The 21,974-nt window shown below is 41.4% G+C and overlaps 2 protein-coding genes across 3 annotated transcripts in view; both read left to right on the forward strand.

The window, feature by feature from the left end:
• The window catches only part of LOC143137497 (NACHT, LRR and PYD domains-containing protein 1 homolog), an 88,254-nt gene extending 67,674 nt beyond the window's left edge, over positions 1–20,580 (forward strand). For both annotated transcript variants that reach the window (XM_076297730.1, XM_076297731.1), the window contains 7 exons: positions 203–349; positions 468–626; positions 5,485–5,565; positions 5,748–5,894; positions 6,168–6,326; positions 7,156–7,263; positions 19,566–20,580. In XM_076297730.1, coding sequence (XP_076153845.1) covers positions 203–349; positions 468–626; positions 5,485–5,565; positions 5,748–5,894; positions 6,168–6,326; positions 7,156–7,263; positions 19,566–19,758 — 994 coding nt within the window. In that variant the 3' untranslated portion in view covers positions 19,759–20,580. The remainder of the gene's footprint in view (positions 1–202; positions 350–467; positions 627–5,484; positions 5,566–5,747; positions 5,895–6,167; positions 6,327–7,155; positions 7,264–19,565) is intronic.
• LOC143137508 (uncharacterized) lies at positions 8,684–12,128 on the forward strand. The gene is made up of 4 exons (XM_076297758.1): positions 8,684–9,170; positions 9,952–10,146; positions 10,228–10,307; positions 10,937–12,128. Exons 1-4 carry the CDS (start codon positions 9,072–9,074, stop codon positions 11,820–11,822), a joined length of 1,260 nt encoding a protein of 419 aa, XP_076153873.1. The 5' UTR covers positions 8,684–9,071; the 3' UTR covers positions 11,823–12,128.
• Positions 20,581–21,974: the final 1,394 nt, after the last annotated feature.

Raw genomic sequence — 21,974 nt, forward strand, 5'->3', positions numbered from 1 at the left:
GCAGGGTGAAGCTACTGGAGGGGGCTGATACAGCTGAGAGTCTCTGTTCTCGTCTCTTGATGAGAAGAGAGGAGGAAGATTTCCAGTGTGTCACTTTCACTTTCTCATTAAGCTACTTTGTAATTCACTTCCCAAATAACAATTATACAGGAAACACATGGAAATGGTCAATCTTCTATTCCTTCCCTTCCCTGGGTTTCAGTCTGGTGATTGCCCACTCTGGAGATTCCTCTCCTGAATCTAAAACCTCTGGACTGGGTCTAGATCTGCTGTTCCCCTCACAGATCTCTGACATCATACTGAGGGAGATCCTCCACAGGTTCCATCGCCTAAGACGTTTCACATACAAGTGAGAATTTCTTTTTTTATGGTTTTGATTACATTACAAATAGGAAGATGGCTCTGTATTTGCTTTCATACATGTCTAATAATAGTGTGTGTATGTGTGTGTGTGTGTGTGTGTGTAGTATTCTACTGTTTGATTTGTGTGTGGATGCTCTGTTGTCCTGGCTGGCCTCTCTGCCTGATCTGAAGGGGGTGATTCTGCATGTGAGCTGCCTGACTGAGATCTGGGCCACCAGGATCCTCCAACTCATCCACACCTGCCACAGTCTAAAGAGAGTACAGTAAGAGACACCTTTTATAATCATCTTACTGATGCTCTAAAGAAAATACAATCACATCTGTCCACTGATGGTCAATAACAGGAAACGCAGAGGTAAGCTGAATAGGTGAGATCTGAAATACCATCAGGTCCTGTGCTGCTGGTGTTTGTTTACACACAGTAAACTAATAGAAACTAATAGACCACTTATAGAGGGACATCATTGGGAGTTTTGGTTTCAAAATACAGAAAATGGTTTGACTCCTCCATCATTCCCTCCCTACAGTTTTGTTTACAAAATAAAATCCATGAATTCTTAGACAAACTGGACACTGAATTTGAATGAATGTGGTGAATGTCAGTGGGGGAAGGTGTGCATATGGTTCCTCTGTGTGTAACAGATACGGTAGTAACGGTAGTTTTCCCTCTCTCACGCGCTCTGCGTTGTGGTGTGTAGAATGAGAGACGCCACAACCGACCTGGGGCCTCATGTACAAAGACTTGCGTGGATTTCATACTAAAACATTGCGTACGTGCAAACCTGAAAAGTAGCGTACGCACAAAAAAAATCCTGATGTATGAAACTGTGCGTACGCAGCATTACACGCAGCGATTGAGTCTCTCTAAATCTGTTGCATGTGGATACAAATCTAATTAATTCTATAGCCACTTTTCAGTCATCTTCTATGTATTCAGTGCCCAAGTCTCTTTCCCATTTAAGGGTAATATTAGGCAGCTCATACTCACCAGATGCATTAACAGCAGAATAAAAGGCTGAAACAAAGTGTTCTATGTTTCTGCGTTCCAAGAGAAATCTTTCTGGATCAGTAGGAGGCAGTCTAGCAGTGGAATAATTTGACAGGGAAGCTATGAAATGCCTAATTTGTAAATAACCATAAAAATGTGTCTTGGGGACATCATATAATTCTCTTATCTGCTGGAAAGACATAAGGGTATTATCCTTGAACAGGTCTGCGACTAGTTGAACCCCCTTCTCACGCCACACAGAGAACACAGGTGACCCAATACCCACTGGGAAATCAGGGTTATGAGTAATAGGAGACAGTAAGGATTTGACATTCTTCCTCCCTAAAAACTCATGCCACACTCTGACACTACTGTAAATGATAGGATTAAGTTTTATCTCAGGTTTAATATTGGCTATATCACAGGTAACCAGGCTCCATGGGCAATGCGGGAAACAAGCCCAGGAGTCAACACATGTCTCATTCCTAATGTATGTATGAAGCCATAACCAAAGATGCCGGGCATGGCAGGCCCAATTATAGAAAATCAAATTAGGTACAGACAGGCCTCCCATATCAGCAGGTACTTGTAACAGCTTAAATCTCTGTCTAGGCCTCTTGCCCTGCCACATAAACGTTGAGATTGCCCTTTCTAGGTCTTTATTGACCTTCTTTGTTAGATATATACTGTAGGTAGCATTTGCAAGGGATATAATAGTCGGGGCAGGGCATTCATCTTAATGAGGCTGATTCGACCAAACAGCGACAGTGGTAGATTATGCCAACGCTCAAGATCTCTCTTGACTGCAGCACAAATTGGGGCAAAATTAAGTTTCCACAACTCCCTCAAATCTGGGGAAATCTTAACTCCCAAGTATGTAAAACCAGATACTGACCACCTAAAGGGAAAATCGTCCAAGACATCAGTAATATTTAAAGGCCCAAGTGGCATGGCTTCTGACTTATCAAAATTTATTTTATAACCAGATATAGTGCTGAACTCATCTAATGTATTCATAATAGCTGGAATGGACAGTTCAGGGGATACTACAAACAAAAGAATGTCATCGGCATAGAGGGCGATTTTATGTTCCCTTGTACCTAGCCTTATACCTCTCACATCAGTATGTAAACGTATACGCTCTGCTAGTGGTTCTAAAGCCAAAGCAAAAAGTAGTGGGCTAAGTGGGCATCCTTGGCGAACACCTCTAGCCACTGAGAAAGAATCAGACCGTAGGCCATTGGTTATGACCACAGCTTTAGGTGAGTGACATATCCTCCAAACGTCTAGCCAGAAGCTTGGAAAGTATTTTACTATCAACTGAAATTAAACTAATAGGCCTATAGGATCCACATTGATCAGCTGGTTTGCCCTTTTTCACGATAACAGATATATGAGCAAGGTTTAAAGTAGGGTACAGCCTTTGTCAAAAGAATCCAAAAACATATCAGTTAAGGGGTCGACTAACACCTTACTAAAAGTCTTATAAAAGTCAGGACCAAAGCCATCAGGGCCAGGAGCTTTACCTCCCTGAAGGTCACTGATAGTTTCCAGAACTTCTTCTTTACTAATTGGCCTATTTAATTCTGCTTTTTGTTCATCAGATAAAGATAGCAATTCTATTCCCTCCAAAAAATTTGATCTGACTTCCAAAGATGTGCAGTCTGATCTATAAAGTTCCTCATAAAATAACCTCATGACTTTATTTATATCAGCAGATTTAAAATGTCTAGTCCCATATTTATCTGTTAGAGATGGGATCAGATTTGGCTCCGTTTTACTACGTGCAAGCCGAGCAAGTAGCCGGCCAGGTTTATTACCTGATTCAAATAGCCTGTGTTTTGCAAAGAATATCTGTGTCTGCTTTGTGTGTTAACAGCTGATTTAGAGCAGAGCGGGCCGCACCTAACTGTTTGGCCAAGGAGGCGCTGTATGAGAGTTTGAGCTGGCCCTCAAGGAGGCGCTGTATGAGAGTTTGAGCTGGCCCTCAAGGAGGCGCTGTATGAGAGTTTGAGCTGGCCCTCAAGGTCAAGTACAATTTTCTCAAGTTCCAATTGTTTCTTAATGGCATCCTTCTTTTGTGCTGAAGAGTAGGATATAATGGCCCCGCGTAAATATGCCTTGACAGATTCCCACAGGATAGAGGGACTAATGTCAGGTGTCTTATTTTCAGCAAGAAAATGTCCAATATCCCCATTAGTAGTCAATAAAGCATTGTTTACTTAGTAAGACAGGATTCAGTCGCCAGCATCTACAGGTTGGGTCCCTATAAGGTGGTGAGATTATTACAGCAATAAGAGAATGATCAGAAATAGACTGTATACCAATTGTGCAATCCACTATCCTATGTAGTACTGACTTTGATGAGAAAAAGTAGGCTATCCTAGAAAAAACTTGGTGAGGGTTAGAAAAAAAAGTGTAATCTTTATCTAAAGGGTGCAGTGTTCTCCAGGTATCATAAAGATCCAAATCCTTAATTAACTCAAGCAGTTTGGAGCTCTTCCTTGATAGAGCTGAACGGGGAGGTGAGACATCAATGTTAGGATTAATTACACAGTTAAAGTCTCCCCCTATTATCAAGTAAGAAGAGGAAAGTACAGCTAGGTCTGAGAGAAGCCTTGGAAAAAGCTGTCAGGTATAGCCTAAAAGCAAAAGTGTAATCCACAAAAAAACTAAGAAATGAAACAGTAAATAAAGCTGTCTTCAAAGTTCCATCCCCCCGATGGAACACATCCCAAAAAAGAACAAACCCCACCCAGAACACAAAGAAAAAACAGCCACAGAATGGCATTCAAAGTCGTGGGACAAGTGAAGCTGAGAGTTATCTCCCTGCCATTAAGTGAGAAGGCACAAGCAGAAGGCAATTCCATTCCTCCACCAATGCACATTTCCCACTACCCCCCTCCCAACCCCATCGGCCAACTGGAGCTCAAGCATTGAAAACCAATTAAAAAAAAAAAAAAAAACTGAAGCAGTCCCAATACGATTCAACCAAGTCCATCGTCTTTATCCAGTTATCGGCGCAGATAGCACCGTAGTAGACGGGTTGTAAATGTAGCAGAAATAGAAAAACTTCAGACTTAGGAGTTTGTAACCATTAAATCGGTCAGACTCGAATCCATAGCCCATAAGGGGGAAAAGAATGAATAGGCTACCAAAACAAAAAGATAGCAGTCTTTGAACGTAAATTCACAAACAAGATAGACCATCAAATAAAATGATTCCCTTATGGGCTAGCTTAGAAAAAGAATAACACAAGGGCAGAACAGTTCTGCAATGAGTAGACTAATTTCACAATCAGTCGGATTCAAACCTGGTCAGAAATTCATCCACATCTTTGGGAGACTCGAAGGAGTGGTTTTCGCCCTTGACGGTGAAGCATAAGGTGGCAGGGTAACGCATTTGGAATCGTATGCCTTTCTGGATAAGTTGATAAACAAATAAATCAGACAGGGAGCGATCACAGCTCCTGCCAATCAAACAGGTAAACCACGTTTAAATAGCCTACATTCAGTCAATTCACCAGTATGAATGTCTGTAAACTAACTAGTTAACGCCACTACACCTGCATTGTGTAACAAGCTAACATAAAAACAGTGATTAAACAAACGTAACTCGTATATAAGGTGTGCAACACCAGAAAACAGTTCTATGTTAAAAATGCACCGTACAAGTAACCATAAAAGCATAAATAAAAGATATGATGTATTGTATGCAAGACTCCACATACCTCAGGACAGTAGCAAAAGAGGCAGAGGAGGGGGCTGCATGAACACTTAAGGGGTCTTCAGCGTGGGAACCGACCCCTGCCACACCCAAGCCACACCCCCCTACAACCTACTGTACCTCAAAGGCGTGGGAAACTACAAAATATGTCCATAGAATTTATAGAAACGATGGGGAAATTCAGGGAAACATAATTAACCCTGTTACATGTGCTTTGTTGATGGTTCAGCTTAGCTGTGCTTTGCTTGTCTCAGTTTTCTGCCTGGCAGGCTGTGCTTACCTGAGCTGTGCTGACAGCTGAGGAGTCTCTCGGCTCCTCACTCACACATCAGCTCACAGGATCTGACACACTGTGCATTTGGATCCTCTGTGCTGTGCTTCACCTGACTCACTGTTCTGATTGACAGGGTGCGCCTACCGAAGGGGACTGATACAGCTGAGAGTCTCTGTTCTCGTCTCTGGATGATAAGAGAGGAGGAAGATTTCCGGTGTGTCACTTTCACTTTCTCATGAAGCTACATTGTAATTCACTTCCCAAATAACAATTATACAGGAAACACATGTAGTCAGTATAAGTTAGAACTAAAGAAAATGTGTGCTATGTGGTAATGTGTTTGGTGTGAGCATGGAAATGGTCAATCTTATATTCCTTCCTTTCCCTGGGTTTCAGTCTGTGGATTGCCCACTCTGGAGATTCCTCTCCTGAATCTGAAACCTCTGGACTGGGTCTACAGCTGCTGTTCCCCTCACAGATCTCTGACATCATACTGAGGGAGATCCTCCACAGGTTCCATCAGCTGAGACTTTTCACAGACAAGTGAGAATTTGATCTATTATGGTTTTGATTACATTACAAATAGGAAGATGGCTCTGTATTTCTTTTCATAAATGTGTAAGAATAGTGTGTGTGTGTGTGTGTACAGTATATGCATGTGTGTGAGTGTATATGCATGTTTGTGTGTGTATGTGTGTGTGAGTAAGTGTGTGTGTAGGATTTAAAAGCATAATGAGCATGCTAACAGCCTAACACTGGGTTTCTTTTGATGTGTTTCTAAGACCATTCTGTGTGTGTGTGTGTGTGTGTGTATAGGAGTCTAGAGCATAATGAGTGTGTGGATGCTCTGTTGTCCTGGCTGGCCTCTCTGCCTGATCTGAAGGGGGTGAATCTGGAAGTGAGCTGCCTGACTGAGATCTGGGCCACCAGGATCCTCCAACTCATCCACACCTGCCCCAGTCTAAAGGGAGTAGAGTAAGAGACACCTTTTATAATCATCTTACTGATGTTTTAAAGAAAATACAATCAGATATGTCCGCTGTTGGTCAATAACAGATAACAGGGAGGTAAGCTGAATAAGTGAGATCTAAACACAAAATCACACTGACATGAAAATAAATGATGAGACTGACCTGCACTGCAAATACTGTACACACAATCTGATGGAACTGTAGCCAAGAATACTGGACCTTCCTTGTGTCTCTGTACTACACCTGAGACACATTCTCATTCACATTCACATTCACACAATCTAATCACAGCTGAACAGATCGATGATAGTCACCGGTTTGTGTTCCAATTTAAAACACTTTAGAGATTAGTGTCATCATAACATGATGTGGTGTAATGTCTATGATTGCAGCCAAAGCCACTCTGCTCAGTTAGTCTATGATATGAGACACTCATTATATCCTCTGAACGTAGCCTTCACGTCCACAGTCATGTAGCAGTTATCAATACGTTCATGATGTGAAATGAGTTTAAACTCTTCAGAGACTAGTGTCATGATGATGTCAGACCTGTGTGATTTGGTGAGTTCCTGTGCTGCTGGTGTTTGTCCATCACTGGATTAGTTTTGGGGTGAGGGGTGCTGCCCCCACCTCTCATCTCACACACAGTAAACTAATAGAAGCCACTCTGAAAGAGGCGCCGTTGGGAGTTTAGGATCAGGATCCTCTCCCTGGTCCACGCCTGACCCAGTCTACAGGAGGTCAGGTTATTGACCTTCATGCTGTGTACTATCCTGTGATCTGTTGCTTGTGAGTCTGAGTCTTTACCTGATAAGGTGTGTCTCATTCAACAGGTTTGAAGCAGCTGTCTGTGATGAGAGTTTTGAGAAGGAAGAAGGTTTGTTGCTGGAGGAGGGGATCTGCTTACTGATGCGCCCAGACTGCACCATCAAACTTACAGGGTAATTTTACACAGTTTAGTTGCTGGTGCTTTATGAATGGACTCGCACATCCCTGGATACAAATTGAAATTTCTCACATCAAAGGGCCTCTCTGCATATGAATTTTTTCAAACAATTTAAGTTTAATTTTCACAAGACTGTATTACACTGAAAATCACTATATTACTGACATTACTACAGTATCAGTACAATAACTAGAATGCAACAAGACAATTAAGCATTATACGAATGTATTAATTAACCACAAGTATGAGATGCTAATCATATTTTGGGATACATTAGGCCAAATATTAAAAATAATTTAAACAATTCAACAAACTCACTCTATTTAAATGGCAAACACTACACTCTAGTGGCCATACTGAAGTACTGCACAGGTAGTCACATGCATGGTCACTAACAAATAGCTTAATTAAATTTAGGGGTTTGTCCACAATGGGGGTAGTTTTGTTATCAAAAGGCGCTTGGCACAATAAGGTTGGTCTAATGTTAGTCATGGGTGTGTTTCAATTAATCTTCAGCGAGGTCCAGTTACGGAAAATTTCCTCAAGCAAAGGTCCGGAGCATCATAATGTTTAACGTGTGTGTTTAGGCTATGTATGTACGTATGTAGGCCGCTATATAAATATATATATATATATATATATATATATATATGTGTATATATATATATATATATATATGTATATATATATATATGTATATATATATATATATATATATATATATATATATATATATTCCACTGCTTGGTTGAATTTCCCATTGTCCTACGTAATTTAAAACGACCATTAACCGTATGTTATCTGCACACCTATGAAGTCCATTTTTTTGGCCGTATCACACTTGTATATTAATTCGCCGAACTCGTTGTGAAGTTTAAATGAACTGTCACGTTGCATCCGAGCTGTAAAATGCAGACGTTCAGAACATTGCAACATTGTAGCATATGACGGAGGTGGCTTTTAGCTAGATGGATGACAGCAGGCTAAGTAAAATAGCGATGTTTCAAAGCTAAAGTTCATCAGAATCTTGGGATACGCCCGCTTGACAACGGGAGAGATAGAACTAACGACTGGCCTTTGGCCATAGCAACCATCCATTTAGAACTAGTAACAGCAGTTTGTCCTGTGAGTTGAGAAATTAGTTGATATGTGTCGGAAGAAATTAGTTCTACAAACAAGACAGTTTTAGCGATTAAAACGTTTAAATTGTAACAGGAAACTAGAAATGCAATTCCGAGGAATTACACGAGGGGATGCAATCTGCTGGTTAGGGTGTTGGTGGGGCTGTTGAGCTTGCTGCTAGCTGGTTGGTAGGGTAATTGTGATACCTGCAAAGGTGCTTTTGGAGTAACCAAATTTGAATCTTGTGTGACATGGCATTCTTGAGATATCACACTCAAGTTTTTTTGACCTTGACATTTGACCTTCAACCTCCAACATCAACTCACTTCACCTTTGAGTCCATAAAAACACTCGTACCAAATTTGAAGCATGTACGTCAAGCCGTTCTGGAGATATAATGCTGAATGCATGAGATATGGCTGGGACTTTTATTTTGACACACAGGAAACACTTTAACAGGATGTGTAGTTCAGGTAGAGCTAGATTGTATGCTTAGAGGCTGAGACAGTTGAATAGCCTATATGCCGCGGACTTCCGTTCGGATGCTTCCGGACTCTTCAGCCCGTAGCAGAACTTCCGGTTTACGTTGACGTTAACTTTAGCCAGAGCCCGCTTTCTCTGCTTTAGCTATGGCGTTTTTCACAAGATCATTGCAGGACCTGCCGAGGATAACGGTAAACGATGTTCACCGAATCATCCAGGCCACATCAAAGACACCAACGGCAAACAGAGATAAAGGATTTAAACTGTATGTGGCCAGCTATATACACAACTACGAAGGTAAGTTAACAAGCCACTGTTTTGAGTTTATCAAACGACGATAGAAGCTATACTAGCTCATTGGCTTTTTACTAGCCAAAGTTAGCACAGTGAAGAAGTAGTGTTAACAACGTAAGCAGAGTGATAGGTTAACGTCGTGAATCATTTGTGTTTCTGAAAATGCGATACCCTAACCTCCATGTTAATCACAGTTTCAAACAAGGAGTCAGGAGGAGGACAGGTCACGGTTAGGTCGGAGTGCTTCCGATCTATGAGGAAAAGCCAGAAGCCTCACTGTCTGAGTGTAAGGGAAAGTCAGCCTGCAGGTTCAGTTCAGGTTCAAAAGAAACAGGTTCCTGTTTGTCAAAATCATGTTTCTGTGAGTTATATCATTGCTGTGAATTAGATACAGATAAAACACAATCATTGCACTATATTAATCATATGGTACCTGAGATATCATGTGATATGAATACAGGTTGTACCAGAAAGAATGTAAAATGAATGACTTCCACAGAAGCAAGATTTTGTTAGGAGTTAGCAGCTATCGTTACTTATTCTGCACTGCTATTTTAAAATGAGTAAAATGAGATTAATCCTTATCAATCCTATTACATTTGACATGGTCAACTCCAGGCTAAATTGTATCAATCCCTGTATCACTTTACATATTTTAAAGTTCACTAACAAATTTTCACTAACAAAGTTTCACTAACAAAATGTAGTGTGTGAAAGGCTGTCTGTTTTTAATTGCAGTTTTAGCTGGTAAATTTTTTCTAACAAATATTTGGGTGTGTAACAGATTGTGCTAAGGGATTCTAAGCCGGTGGTGTTGGAGAGATGCCAGTGTACCTGTGTGGCCGGTACAGCTTTGTGCTGTCATGTGGCAGCTCTACTGTATCAGACGGCGCACTACTCCCAGCTGAGGCTTACATCAGTTCCCCCAGTGTTCAGCTGCACAGAAACTGAACAAAAGTGGCACAAACCAAGGACCATGGTAGCAAGCCTTTCAATGACTTTCATTTTAAGTATGGATATCTCTTGAATGTTTCTCAAACATGTTTGTATTTTGATGCAGGGTATTAAACCTGGTCCAGTTAATGACATGGTCATCATATCAGCCAGACCAAGAGAGAGGAGGCTTGCAGAAGGAATAAGGTATGTGTTGTTGTCTACTACTACTATTACTTCTTAACTCATTGAGTGCCAAAACCGTAATATTACGTTTTTAGCTTTCTTTTTAAATTACGAAACTAGACACTCTAACACACCTTATATGTGACTTTGGGAACTCTGTGATGAATGGAAATGAAATATATGACGATCGTGAAACTCATGAAAACGCACAATCTGGACATTTTATCATAACTCGGTTGCCGCTTTGGGTCGAATCACTAGGTGGCAGTCTCGCCAGGTCTCGCAGATCACTTCCCGGAAAATTTACACAAGTAAGTAACAGGCAACACTTCATATTTCATGAAAGACGTCATATCTCCATTTCTAGAAAAAAACAGCGATTTTGATGAAAACTAGCCACTATTTAGCTTGGGATTTCTCAGGAACAGAGGCGTGTAGGAACACACGGCTTGCACCCACCGAGAGCTTAAAGTCTCGCCTTTTAATCGAGCTATTGTATGTGTTCATAGCTATAACAGAGAATATGCTGTGGCTGTACAAAAATCATCAACAATGGTTTAGATTGCTGGCACTCTAGGACAAAGCTCCCGAAAAAAGCTTGGCATTCAATGAGTTAATTATAACACATTTGTTTGCCTTTTTTTCCACAGAAGCAACTTGTATAAAGGAGTCAGCTGCCCTCTGCCAGACATCTCCACATTAAAAGTTCAGGAGGCATACCATGGACTTAGTGCAGATGAAGCTCCCATGATCACAGCAATGGCACTCTCCAGCAATGTTCCTCTGGTTGAGTCGATGTTCGGTCCGGTGCAGGAGGGAAGTGTGCTGTCCTATCAGCTACCAATAAGGACAGTCCCCATTACCCGTCCCCACACAGATGCCCCTTCCCCTCCACAGCTGCCACTGTCATATTACAAACTCGGACCCTCTACCTGTTCATTTGTACTTTCTGAACACCAGCACCATCATTTGGTATCCCTCGCGACATCTTTTGAGACAGCACACCAAGTGGTATCCCTCGCGACATCTTTTGAGACAGCACACCAAGTGGTATCCCTGGCGACATCTTTTGAGACAGCACACCAAGTGGTATCCCTGGCGACATCTTTTGAGACAGCACACCAAGTGGTATCCCTGGCGACATCTTTTGAGACAGCACACCAAGTGGTATCCCTGGCGACATCTTTTGAGACAGCACACCAAGTGGAAAAGAGCACACAAGAGCAGAGTTCCTGCGTTGAGTGGCACCAACTGAGGAGGTGCCGCATCACATCTACCAAATTTAGAGAAGTTTGCCACACCAGGGGGGAAAGTTCTGCTGAGAACCTTGCAAAAAGGCTTCTGGGATCGTGTCATCAGACTGCTGACATGCGGCGGGGTCTTGCCTTGGAGCCTGTAGCAGTAGAGGAGTACTGCAAGGTAAGGGAGGTCAACCACTACCCATGTGGGCACCCTGAGGCACCATGGATGGGGTCAACACCTGATGGAATAGTGTATGATCCTGTGGGGCAGCCAGTGTTTGGCCTATTAAATTAAATGCCCAAACGTAGCTAGCTATGTGGACTGCCCTTACATTATGATAAAGGATGGGACACAAACACTGAGACAATCCCATCCTTATTACTGGCAGGTGCAGGGACAAATGTTGGTTTCAGGGTGTGACTGGTGTGACTTTGTCGTTTACACAGCAGATGACATGTTTATCTAGAGAATTCCCCGTGACATGGAAGTCATACAAACCATTAAAGAAAAAGTTGACTATTTCTTTTTTTATTTCTACCTCAATGCCTTTTTGGCAAACTAACGAATTGATGGCAGTGTAAATGTTTTTGAAGCTACTGTGTAGGAAATAAATTTCAATCTCATCAGTGAAATGTTGCTGCATTGTGTTTTTATTTGTGATGTAATGTTTAGGGTCAATGAGTAATAAATTACTTGGATCTAAGCATTTCGGTGTTTTGTATGGCTTAAGTTTTAAAAGGTAAGAGACAGTAATTAAAAATGAGACCAAACAAAAGCAGATTGACCAAAGAAGTATTTTAACAAAGTAGCAAAAGGTGTATACAAACAAATATAACAATATTTAAACAAATATACACTCAACTCTATAAACAACTCTATAAACTGATAAGATTAAGGAATTGAAAGGGGTTTAAAAAAGGATTCTTGAACAAAATTAAGATTTTTAAATGTACATGTTAGAAAGACGTCAGACCTCAGGCTTCTTTGCCCAAGCTTTTACCAGTGGCCCATTTTCATAGTTGGTAAGCAGACAAGCCACTGAGTAGAGTTGGTTAATGCTCCCAAAAACCCGTAGGGGAATCACTGAATCAAAGAACTTGTGCTCCTTGACCCGGCGAATGGAGCGTTCAACATGCACCCTTAAACGGGCTATGGCCTGTGTCTCCGTAACCTCAGAGGCAGACATCTGAGACCTGCCAGAGAGGAAGGGTGGCCTGCAGACTTGCAAGGCACAATGTCATTGATGAGGAAGCCCCTGTCTACCATGACAGCCATCTCAGGTTTGAGCAGACTGAGGACACCAGACTCACGGGTAATCTGTTTGTCGCTGATAGACCCAGCAAACAGCGCGGAGACGAATGTCACTGGCCCATGTGGCGCGATCCCAATGAGCCCCTTCAGAGTGCAGTGGGACTTGTAGGAGGAAAATACCTCACTCTGGAGGAGAGGGGAAGATGGGCATTGACACCTCAGCTCAGTGCAGTCAAGGATGACTGTGGTGTCAGGGTAGTCCTTAAAGTCTGCAGGCAGATTTCTCCGTATCTCGTCTTCGGGTATCCAGATCCTCACTGAGCCGAGTACTGTGAACAGGAAGTTGCTCCAGGTTGTTATAATTCTGCTGACCGTGGACTGATGGATACTGTACCGGTCAGCAAGGTCCCGTTGCTTGGACCCAAGGGCAAGGTAATTCAAAAATAAGAAAAACTCGTCAATGGGCTGCAGGGAATGGGTAGCGTTTGACTCTGTGAAAGCTCCTCTCTGTGCTTGTCGAACACTGACCATGGATGGTAGAGAGTATGCAATCAAGCCCCAGAAACGCATCAGTAGATCATATGATGCAAACCTAAAGAAATGGAATACAGATACAGATAATAAATAACTGTGCATAATTAACTACACAAAATGTACACAAATATCTTGAATTAAATGTACCTGGGTGGCGGTGTTACTATTACACCACAAGAGTTTTTCTGACAGAACACACATACTGCAATCCCCTACATACAGTGTGCTCCTGACTCGTTGCTTATAATCGTCATAACATTAACATAACATTAGTGGTGTAGTCTACGTGATAGTATACCCACTTAAAAAGCATCACCACCTCAGTATACCCACTTAAAATAGGCAAGGATATGTATTATTTGGGGTTCATCACAGTATACCCACTATAGCTAACTACTACATCACAGTATACAGTACCTACCACAGCTAACTTCTACATCACAGTATACCTACTACAGCTAACTAGAATACACTACAGCACAACATGATCATTGTACTTTACAATCTCCCCCAACACACACACGCGCGCAGGCTCAGCCTACATATCTAGAGTAGACTTACCTTGTAAAGAACCTGATATCCTGATAGCGAATTTCCTCCCGGAGAGACGTATTTTCCAGCTTCAGGTTTCGACGCGTAGTCGTGTTGCATGAGGACGCCGAATGCTACGTGATCCAGTGTACCCTCCCGGTCATCCTCTGGCGGCGGTCTTTCCCTTCTCTCCCAAACTCCTGGTCTTATAGGTGGAAGGGAGAAGTTGTTCCACTCAAATAACACAGGAACAGAGCCCCTTTTCAACAGCCGTCGACCTGTTTCTGCTGCTGGCTCACGGATGTCTTCAGTTTTGAAGTGCCGGCTACACACCCGGGTGTGAGGCGTTACACTAAATTTGTCCCTGCGGATAGCGACAATCCACTTACGCCTCAGCTCCTCATCGGCAGGAAAAGTAAAAAAACTAAGTACAGTATTGTACTTTGCAGATGCCTGGCACTGTGGTACACAGCAGTGTTCGGCAGTTGTACCAGACACTTTCTGGTATTTAAAAGTTGACTTTTTCATGTCTTGTCAACTAACGTTAGCGTAGCAGCTACCTACCAAAACAAGTAGGGTTGATGCTAGAATGGATCAGCCGGACGGACAGGGGGCGGTCGTTCCGAACGTTCGATGCAGATGCCGATTGTTGCGTTGTTAAGCAACCGATGATGCTCCAGCTTCGCTCCAGCTTCCAGCGCGGCAAATCAGCAAAATTACGACTTTTGAAAATCTCTCCGACTTAAATACTTTCGTACAGGGAGTGGAGGACGAGTCGAACATGTTTTTAATAACACTGCCGGTGCTTGTCAACACAGAATGGGCACCTTCGCACGTCAGCCGTGTATACTGAGAGTGGACAGGGGGATCGGGTATGCCAGCCATTCCTTACACCGGACTCCAATTCATGTTTGTTGGGTCGAAAAGGCTGGTCTAAAATGTGCTATATAAATAAACTGCCTGACTTGCTCCTGTAACTGTTATCAAATCAAGTGTACTTTTCTAATGTAGACTAAACCAACTGAAGTCACATAGCCTACGAAATGCACGTAGCCTATGATAGGCTACGTTTTGAGCTCCAACTCAAAGCAATTTCACCTAATCAAACCATATGTTTTCTGAAAGCTTCTGAAGGTTCATGCCCTCTCAATAATTAAATGCTTGTAGTTGTACGACAACAGTTTTCGTTAATATATCGTGGTAGCCAACTAACGTTAGTCCTTATTATAAATATTAGCCTGTGGAGTCGCTAACTTTAGTTGTCGTTTTGTTTTGGCTGGTGATGCAAGCGATAGGGCCTTGTGTTGGTGCATACGATTCATTAACACCTCTTCAGGAGAGTCTCTTGTCTCTTATCTTCTGGGGTTTCATAGTTAAACAAAAGTATTATATTATATATAATATTAATATAAATCATAGCAAACTGACACCAATTTTACACTGCTCGGATGACATCGACGCAGGAAAATAACAGTAAAACTAGGCTTATTTAAACGCAATGACGCAGATTTATTTTAGGCTATAATATTGTCTGAACTTTTCACACTGTCGGTCTGTTTTTCTCTGGTGCGAAAGCAACGCTTTTACCGCGCCATTAGAATGTTAACTGAGGTGCAACGCAACAATCGGCATCTGCATCGAACGGAACGACCGCCCCCTGTCCGTCCGGCTGATCCATTCTAGCATCAACCAACAAGTAGACGCCTATGCTACCGGAAGCAATCGCGGTGGCTGACATTTCAGCGGAAGGACGTCACAATAGCCTTTGGCATAAAGCGAATTCCTCACAGGTGACACCTGTGCCAGTGTTCTGATTAGCCTGGGTACTGCTCTGAGAACTACTTAACGAGCGCAGCTGGCTCTATTATGACATCACAGCCCCCATTCAAGTCTATGGGGGAAAAATACACTTTTAATTACAAATATCTCAAAAAGTATAAACTTCTAAAAAATGAAAAACGGATAGGACGGTAAAGCCTTGGAAGATCTACGGAACGGTGTTTGAACCAAATTTGTACGTTAAGCAGTTTGGGCTGAATAGCGCGCACAAAAAGGTAAAAAGAAAAATAATAATAAGAAGAAGTTTTCGGATTTCAATAGAGGGGATGCATCCCCTCTAATGAACACAACGCAAGTGGCAACAGTGGAATAAGCGGGATAATGGACTCCACGGTGGTCTGTTCACCTCCGCTTCGCGTCGGGGCCGTTTTACAACCTCGACCGTGCATTAACTTCTGTGAACAGACCATTATCCCTTACATATATATATTTATACAACAATTGGGTTCTATGGAACTATGTATTTGTTTCTGATTGGCCGAGAGACGTTCCATGAGTTGGAATATCCCTGGACATTTCAACTCAGACTTTGCACAGCTAATAATAAATCACTCCGCGATACAATGCGAAGATTTGACACAATGTTCTCATCCCAGCTCTCCACTATTTCAAGCAATGGGTTACTCCTTAGCAAACCATAACGAAACAGTGCTTCACCACATCTGTGGATTAAGCCACACAGTCAACTCAATGTAAGTAAGATAAACGAGGATGCTCTCAGCATTGCCAGCATTGTGTATAATATAACTTTCACTTGGAGGAGACTTGTAGATAACTAACGTTAGCATAATTAGCTAACCGCTGCTAACGTACTAGCATCGTCACATCAGGCTGTGCACAGTAGTGTAACATGTATTCACCATAAATTAATAAAGTTGAGTGGTTCTGCAATGTAGACTATGTTTCCGTTTTTTTGCAGTACCATGTCCCTTACATGACATGGCCCAGTGTCCTTGTAACATGCATGCAGCAAACCTAGATATGAATGTGATTTCCACATTTCTTTCAAGAAGACATGTAAACCACAAAGACCCGTAACGAGGGGTCTGGAATGTTGGTTACCTAGCAACCAAGACGCTGTCTATTGAAAGGGAACTATTTTTTGATGCGTAAGAACGATGTCGAAATCAACATTTTTAAACAATAATGGGGTGTTTTCAGATTATTTAGTTTGTGGTAGAATTGTTGTATAAAAGCAATATAGCACTCGTGATCGTGGGATTGGTCATGGATATTCCCACGGCTGTTGTTGCCTGCGGCCGAACAACACCCGTGGGAATATCCATGACCAACCCCACTCTCACTCGTGCTATATTGCTTATATATATATATATATATGCTGGCAATGCTGAGAACAATTAGCATCCTCGTTTATCTTACTTACATTGAGTTAGTACATTGAGTTGAGTTGACTATATATATACTGTATATTAGGGCTGTCAATCGATTAAAAAAAAAAATCGATTAAAAAATTATTGATTACATACTCTGTGATTAATTAATCTAAATTAATCACATATATAATCTTTGCTGTGAAAGTATTTTAAATATTTAAATTCAAATGAATCATTGAATAATCAGCATTACTGACATTAAAGTTCAAAAACTCTTTCATTATTATTTTCACTGTTCAAATAATGGCCATAATAATCTATGATATGACCTAATATGCTGAGGAAATAAATTCAACAGTGCTTTGGGAAGAAGTTTTTTTTTTTTCACATACAAGGCATTTCAGGCCACAGATATAACCTAGGGGACACAATGAAAATAAATTAACACTCCCCTCAATGTCAATACTTATTTCTTTGCATTGATGTGCGACTATAGAGTTGATGAACTCCGGTGATATGCAAATTCCTTGCTGCATACATTGCAGAGGACTTTATTTTCAACACTTTATTTTTATCAACACCATCAGGCCATTTTTTAAAAGTAAATGTTCCAATCAATGATCCAGGCAGCACGTTTTCTTCTCTCTCCTTCATTTTACAGTCTAATTTTTACTGACTAAAACGGCTCGGGGTCAAAGGTCATACGGAATCGATTAATCTGCACAAATTTTTTAATCAGTTATTTTTTCTCAAATTAATTAATCGAAATTAATCAGTTATTTTGACAGCCCTAATATATATATATATATAGGATGGATGGATGGAGCCTAGTTGTAGGCCTAGGCCTAATGTTTAATGTGAAATAAAATAAGTAGCCTAAAAGACAACATTCGAAATGAGGAGAAATAAGGCAAGATAAAAGTAATTGGGGAGAAAACTGAGTAGCCTTGGCTATTTTTAAGATCTTAACGTGAACTTAAAATAAAATTTGAGCTGAGACAAGGATGGATACCCATTAATCAGCAAGTTTAATTTTATTTTTCTAGTTTTTTTTATGTTGTCCCGAAATCCTGGAAACCCAGGAACATCACGTTGTTGGGCAGTGAATGCATGTAGGCTTAACTAGATTGTGGTGGATCAATCATATTGCCATCTTAAATTGTAAAATATTCTGTGGTCTCAGTTCACTGTTGAATGGGCCTAGCCTACCCTATGCTTGCTCAAAATATATGCTTTGTCTAGTAGAGGTGCTTCAAATTGGCGCTTTTAAAAATCGCCTGTCAGAATATGTAGAAGAGGTCCAGGGCAATTCCGCGCAAAACTGTCACATCCAAATTTAGTTGACGTTACGGACGTGACAGTTTTGCGTGATATTGCCCCCGTATCGTTATATAAAGCTCCTCTCCTCGCTCGTTTCAAGCTATCAGTGAATCTCTTCCCCATAGTAGGCTACTTTACTCACTGACTCGACTTCATCAGAATTCACAGATCTCACTGGCTGAGTAGCACCAAGCGAAATGATGGTTCCTGAAGCTCCTGAAGTAAATGCTGTTATCCTAACCAACGAAACATTTAGTGCAGCTTTGAAATCTTACGTGAAAATCTAAATTAGGCTATTATGGTCTGGGTCCGGATAGGATCACGTCAGGGTCTGGACTCGGACCGCGGTCTGCCATTTGGTGACCCCTGCTTTAAACCAATGAGAATTACATCTGTCATTCCCTTTAACTGCAATCAGCGCAACTTCAAACAGCGCATCAGTATTTTAATAGTCAGCGGCGCATTTGAAGAAATCTGCTTGCACTCAAGACCGTATGGAACAGTTGGTTTACTAAAACCTAGCAGAGTATAGGCTACACTCATCTATTATTTGAGCTCATAGGCAATGTGAAACTAACTTCACTGTGGTGCCACAGTCAACGACAAAACAGTTATCCACAGTTAATTACTTTCACTATTGACTGACAATGGGTTACCATCGAAAACATAGCCTGAAAAAAAGCCAGACTTACCCCAATAACGTTTCAATGTCTGAATAAAAAACCTAAGAACTTTTATCCTGCAGATGAGTTGCTGATAACACCTTGTGACAGTGTGTCTTCAGCTTCATATGCGCCTTTTGCTATAGACCAGGTTTTTCTTGGTCAGTGGTGTAATGCTTTTTTAGATGGTGCAAGATAGCGATTTTTAGATCATGCGCCAGACCTCACCTTATGTCGTTAATTGCCACACCCCTGGGCTCAAGGCTTAATAAAATTGAAGTGCATAACACAAAACTCAAGTGTAAGATAGGAATAAATGTTGGTTAGTATAATAATCCGCTTTGCACCAGGTTTTGCATCGCAAAAATAGGGCTCTAAAAGTCAAAAGATGCACAAAGCATATAATTCAATATCGGCTACCTGCATCAAGGGTTAGCAAACGCAGACAGGGCATGTTATCTGGTCTGCATGAACAAAATACATTCACATGCTATTGAAATCCATGTTTCATCCGTGTTTGCGTGTTTGTGTGTGTGTGTGTGACTCTCTGGTTCTTAAACCCACAGGAAGCGCTGCTGTAAAGCCACTGAGAAGTGCACTGAGTTTAAGGACAGAAACCTCAGCTGTAATGAACTGTGGAAGGGATCTTCCTCACGTCTCCAAACTGATGAAGAGATGGCAGCAGAAGAGCGAGCTGCAGCAGTCCAACACAACCAGCAGAAACACAAGAAGAAAAAGAAGAAATGTGTTTTACTGTGATCTGCCCTCCCAGCACTGAGAGTGTTGGATTCAGAACTTTAGATTTGTATGTCCCAGAACTGAGAGTGTTGGATTCAGAACTTTAGATTTGTATGTCCCTGCACTGAGAGTGTTGGATTCAGAACTTTAGATTTGTATGTCCCTGCACTGAGAGTGTTGGATTCAGAACTTTAGATTTGTATGTCCCTGCACTGAGAGTGTTGGATTCAGAACTTTAGATTTGTATGTCACAGCACTTGAAGGTTGTGAAATCCCTCTGCAATGTATTGTGCACGTAACCCGTGGCTCACGCGTTGTTGGGGAATCCTTGCTTGGCAGGCTTGGGTCAGCTATAAGCAAGTGAACTATCCGTTCCAGCTTCTTAAGCCGGTGTCCGGCTCTCGGCGGTGTGATGTTGCGTCCACGCAGGAGTCTATCTGCAGGAGCCCTGCAGCTTGGTGCTCCGGTCACTGGGAACTGCAGCGCTGTTTCCTGAGCCCACGGGTAGCTTTGGCCTCCTCGCTATTCACGCTGACCTGAACAAGCGGCCAGCGGCGTCGCTCATTCCCCACCTACCAAGCGACTGCTGCACCTTTTCGTCTGATGCATCCACAGTGGCTCTTCGCCCCAACCCAGCCTTTCTACCCAACGTCCTGACTGACCTCCACCTGTCACAGTGAAGCTGCGCTCTCTCCCGGCCTCGGCAGCAGATCAGCTGGCCATTTGGCCGGTCTGGGCTCTGTCTGAGTACATGCGGCATACTCAGCCTCTACGGAGGTCAGGCAGGCTCTTCGTATGCTTTGACCCTGGATGCTTACATTTAAATGATGTAAGAAATAACTGTTAATTAGTGCCAAAAATATATTTAGTTAACTATTAACATATATTAATACAATATTAGTTAATAGATTTGTTAAAACATTAACATACAGATTTTATGCAAACAACTAATATTTAATTAATGATGAAAAAACTATTAACTTGTGCCAAATAGATATTTTAGTAACAATTAACAAATATTAACAAAGGGTTAGGTAATTACTAGTTTGCTATATTACTATATTTATTATGGCACCTTATTTTGGAGTGTTACCCAATTTGCATCACATTATAGAATAATTAAATAAAACTATTTAAAAGTTTGAAATTTGGGTAACACTTTATTTGAAGGGGTCTACACAAGGGTGACATGTAACCGTCATAAGAATGACATGACACATGTCATGCACATTAATGACATATTATTGATGTTTATGACTGTTGTCATAATGTGTCATTCGGTTTTTGGAATGTCAAGTTGACATTGGCCAAGATGACATTATTTGACGGGTCTTTGTCATGACAACTTGACATTAGCCAAGAAAATGTAACCTGTTTACAATATTGTCATGACGACTTGACATTAGCCAAGATGACATTATTTGAGGGTGTCTCTGTCATGACAACTTGACATTAGCCAAGAGAATGTAAACCGTTGTCATGACAACTTGACATTAGCCAAGAAAGAAATGCAAAATTGACATATAACTGTGTTTGACTTGACTCATCTTCTAGGTTTGTGAAGTGGTGGGCCGGAATAATTGATTGTCATGACACCATTATAATTGTGTCATGAATACTTTCCTTGGCATGATATTGTCATGACAACTTGACATAACTGTGTTTGGCCTGAACACTGAGTGGTGGCGCTGCATAGAGGGGAAACTGCTACACTGATTCTTAGAGAAGAAGACAGAAATCGCAAAAAGCAGAAGGACAGCAGAACGATAGTGAGCTGAAGCCATATTTAGATTTTCCACACTGAGAAGAAAAGTTAAAAATAACATTGAAGAGCTAGTTAAAAGGGGTTTTCCCACCAAACCTACTTCTAAGGAAGGAATAACAGCAAATGGTCGAAATTACGACAAGGAGTTTACTTACTTGTATGAGTTTTCTCCGGTGAGTGTTTTACACGTGTTTGTCATTTATGTTACTAGCAGACATGGCGTGATAGATGTGTTTAATGAGTTAAGCACGTAAAAGTTTTATTTTGCTGTAACTCAGTTGTTTAATGCATTGTGTGGAAATGTATTGATGATACTGCATAAGCTAAAAACCAATCAGAGTTGAACATGAGTTTAATGATTTGAAGTGCTATTTCATGCCATGTTGAAGCCATGTTATAGTCCATGTGATATGCTAGTGCTGACGTTTAATGTATGTAGTGAATGTATAGAATAAAAATAAGAATAAGCTAC

This window comes from Alosa pseudoharengus, unplaced genomic scaffold, assembly GCF_046254945.1.
Source record: "Alosa pseudoharengus isolate Yale_2024_CS ecotype anadromous, Long Island Sound unplaced genomic scaffold, YU_APseudo_1.1 YU_APseudo_1.1_scf_21, whole genome shotgun sequence".
In the NCBI taxonomy this organism is placed as follows: domain Eukaryota; kingdom Metazoa; phylum Chordata; class Actinopteri; order Clupeiformes; family Clupeidae; genus Alosa; species Alosa pseudoharengus.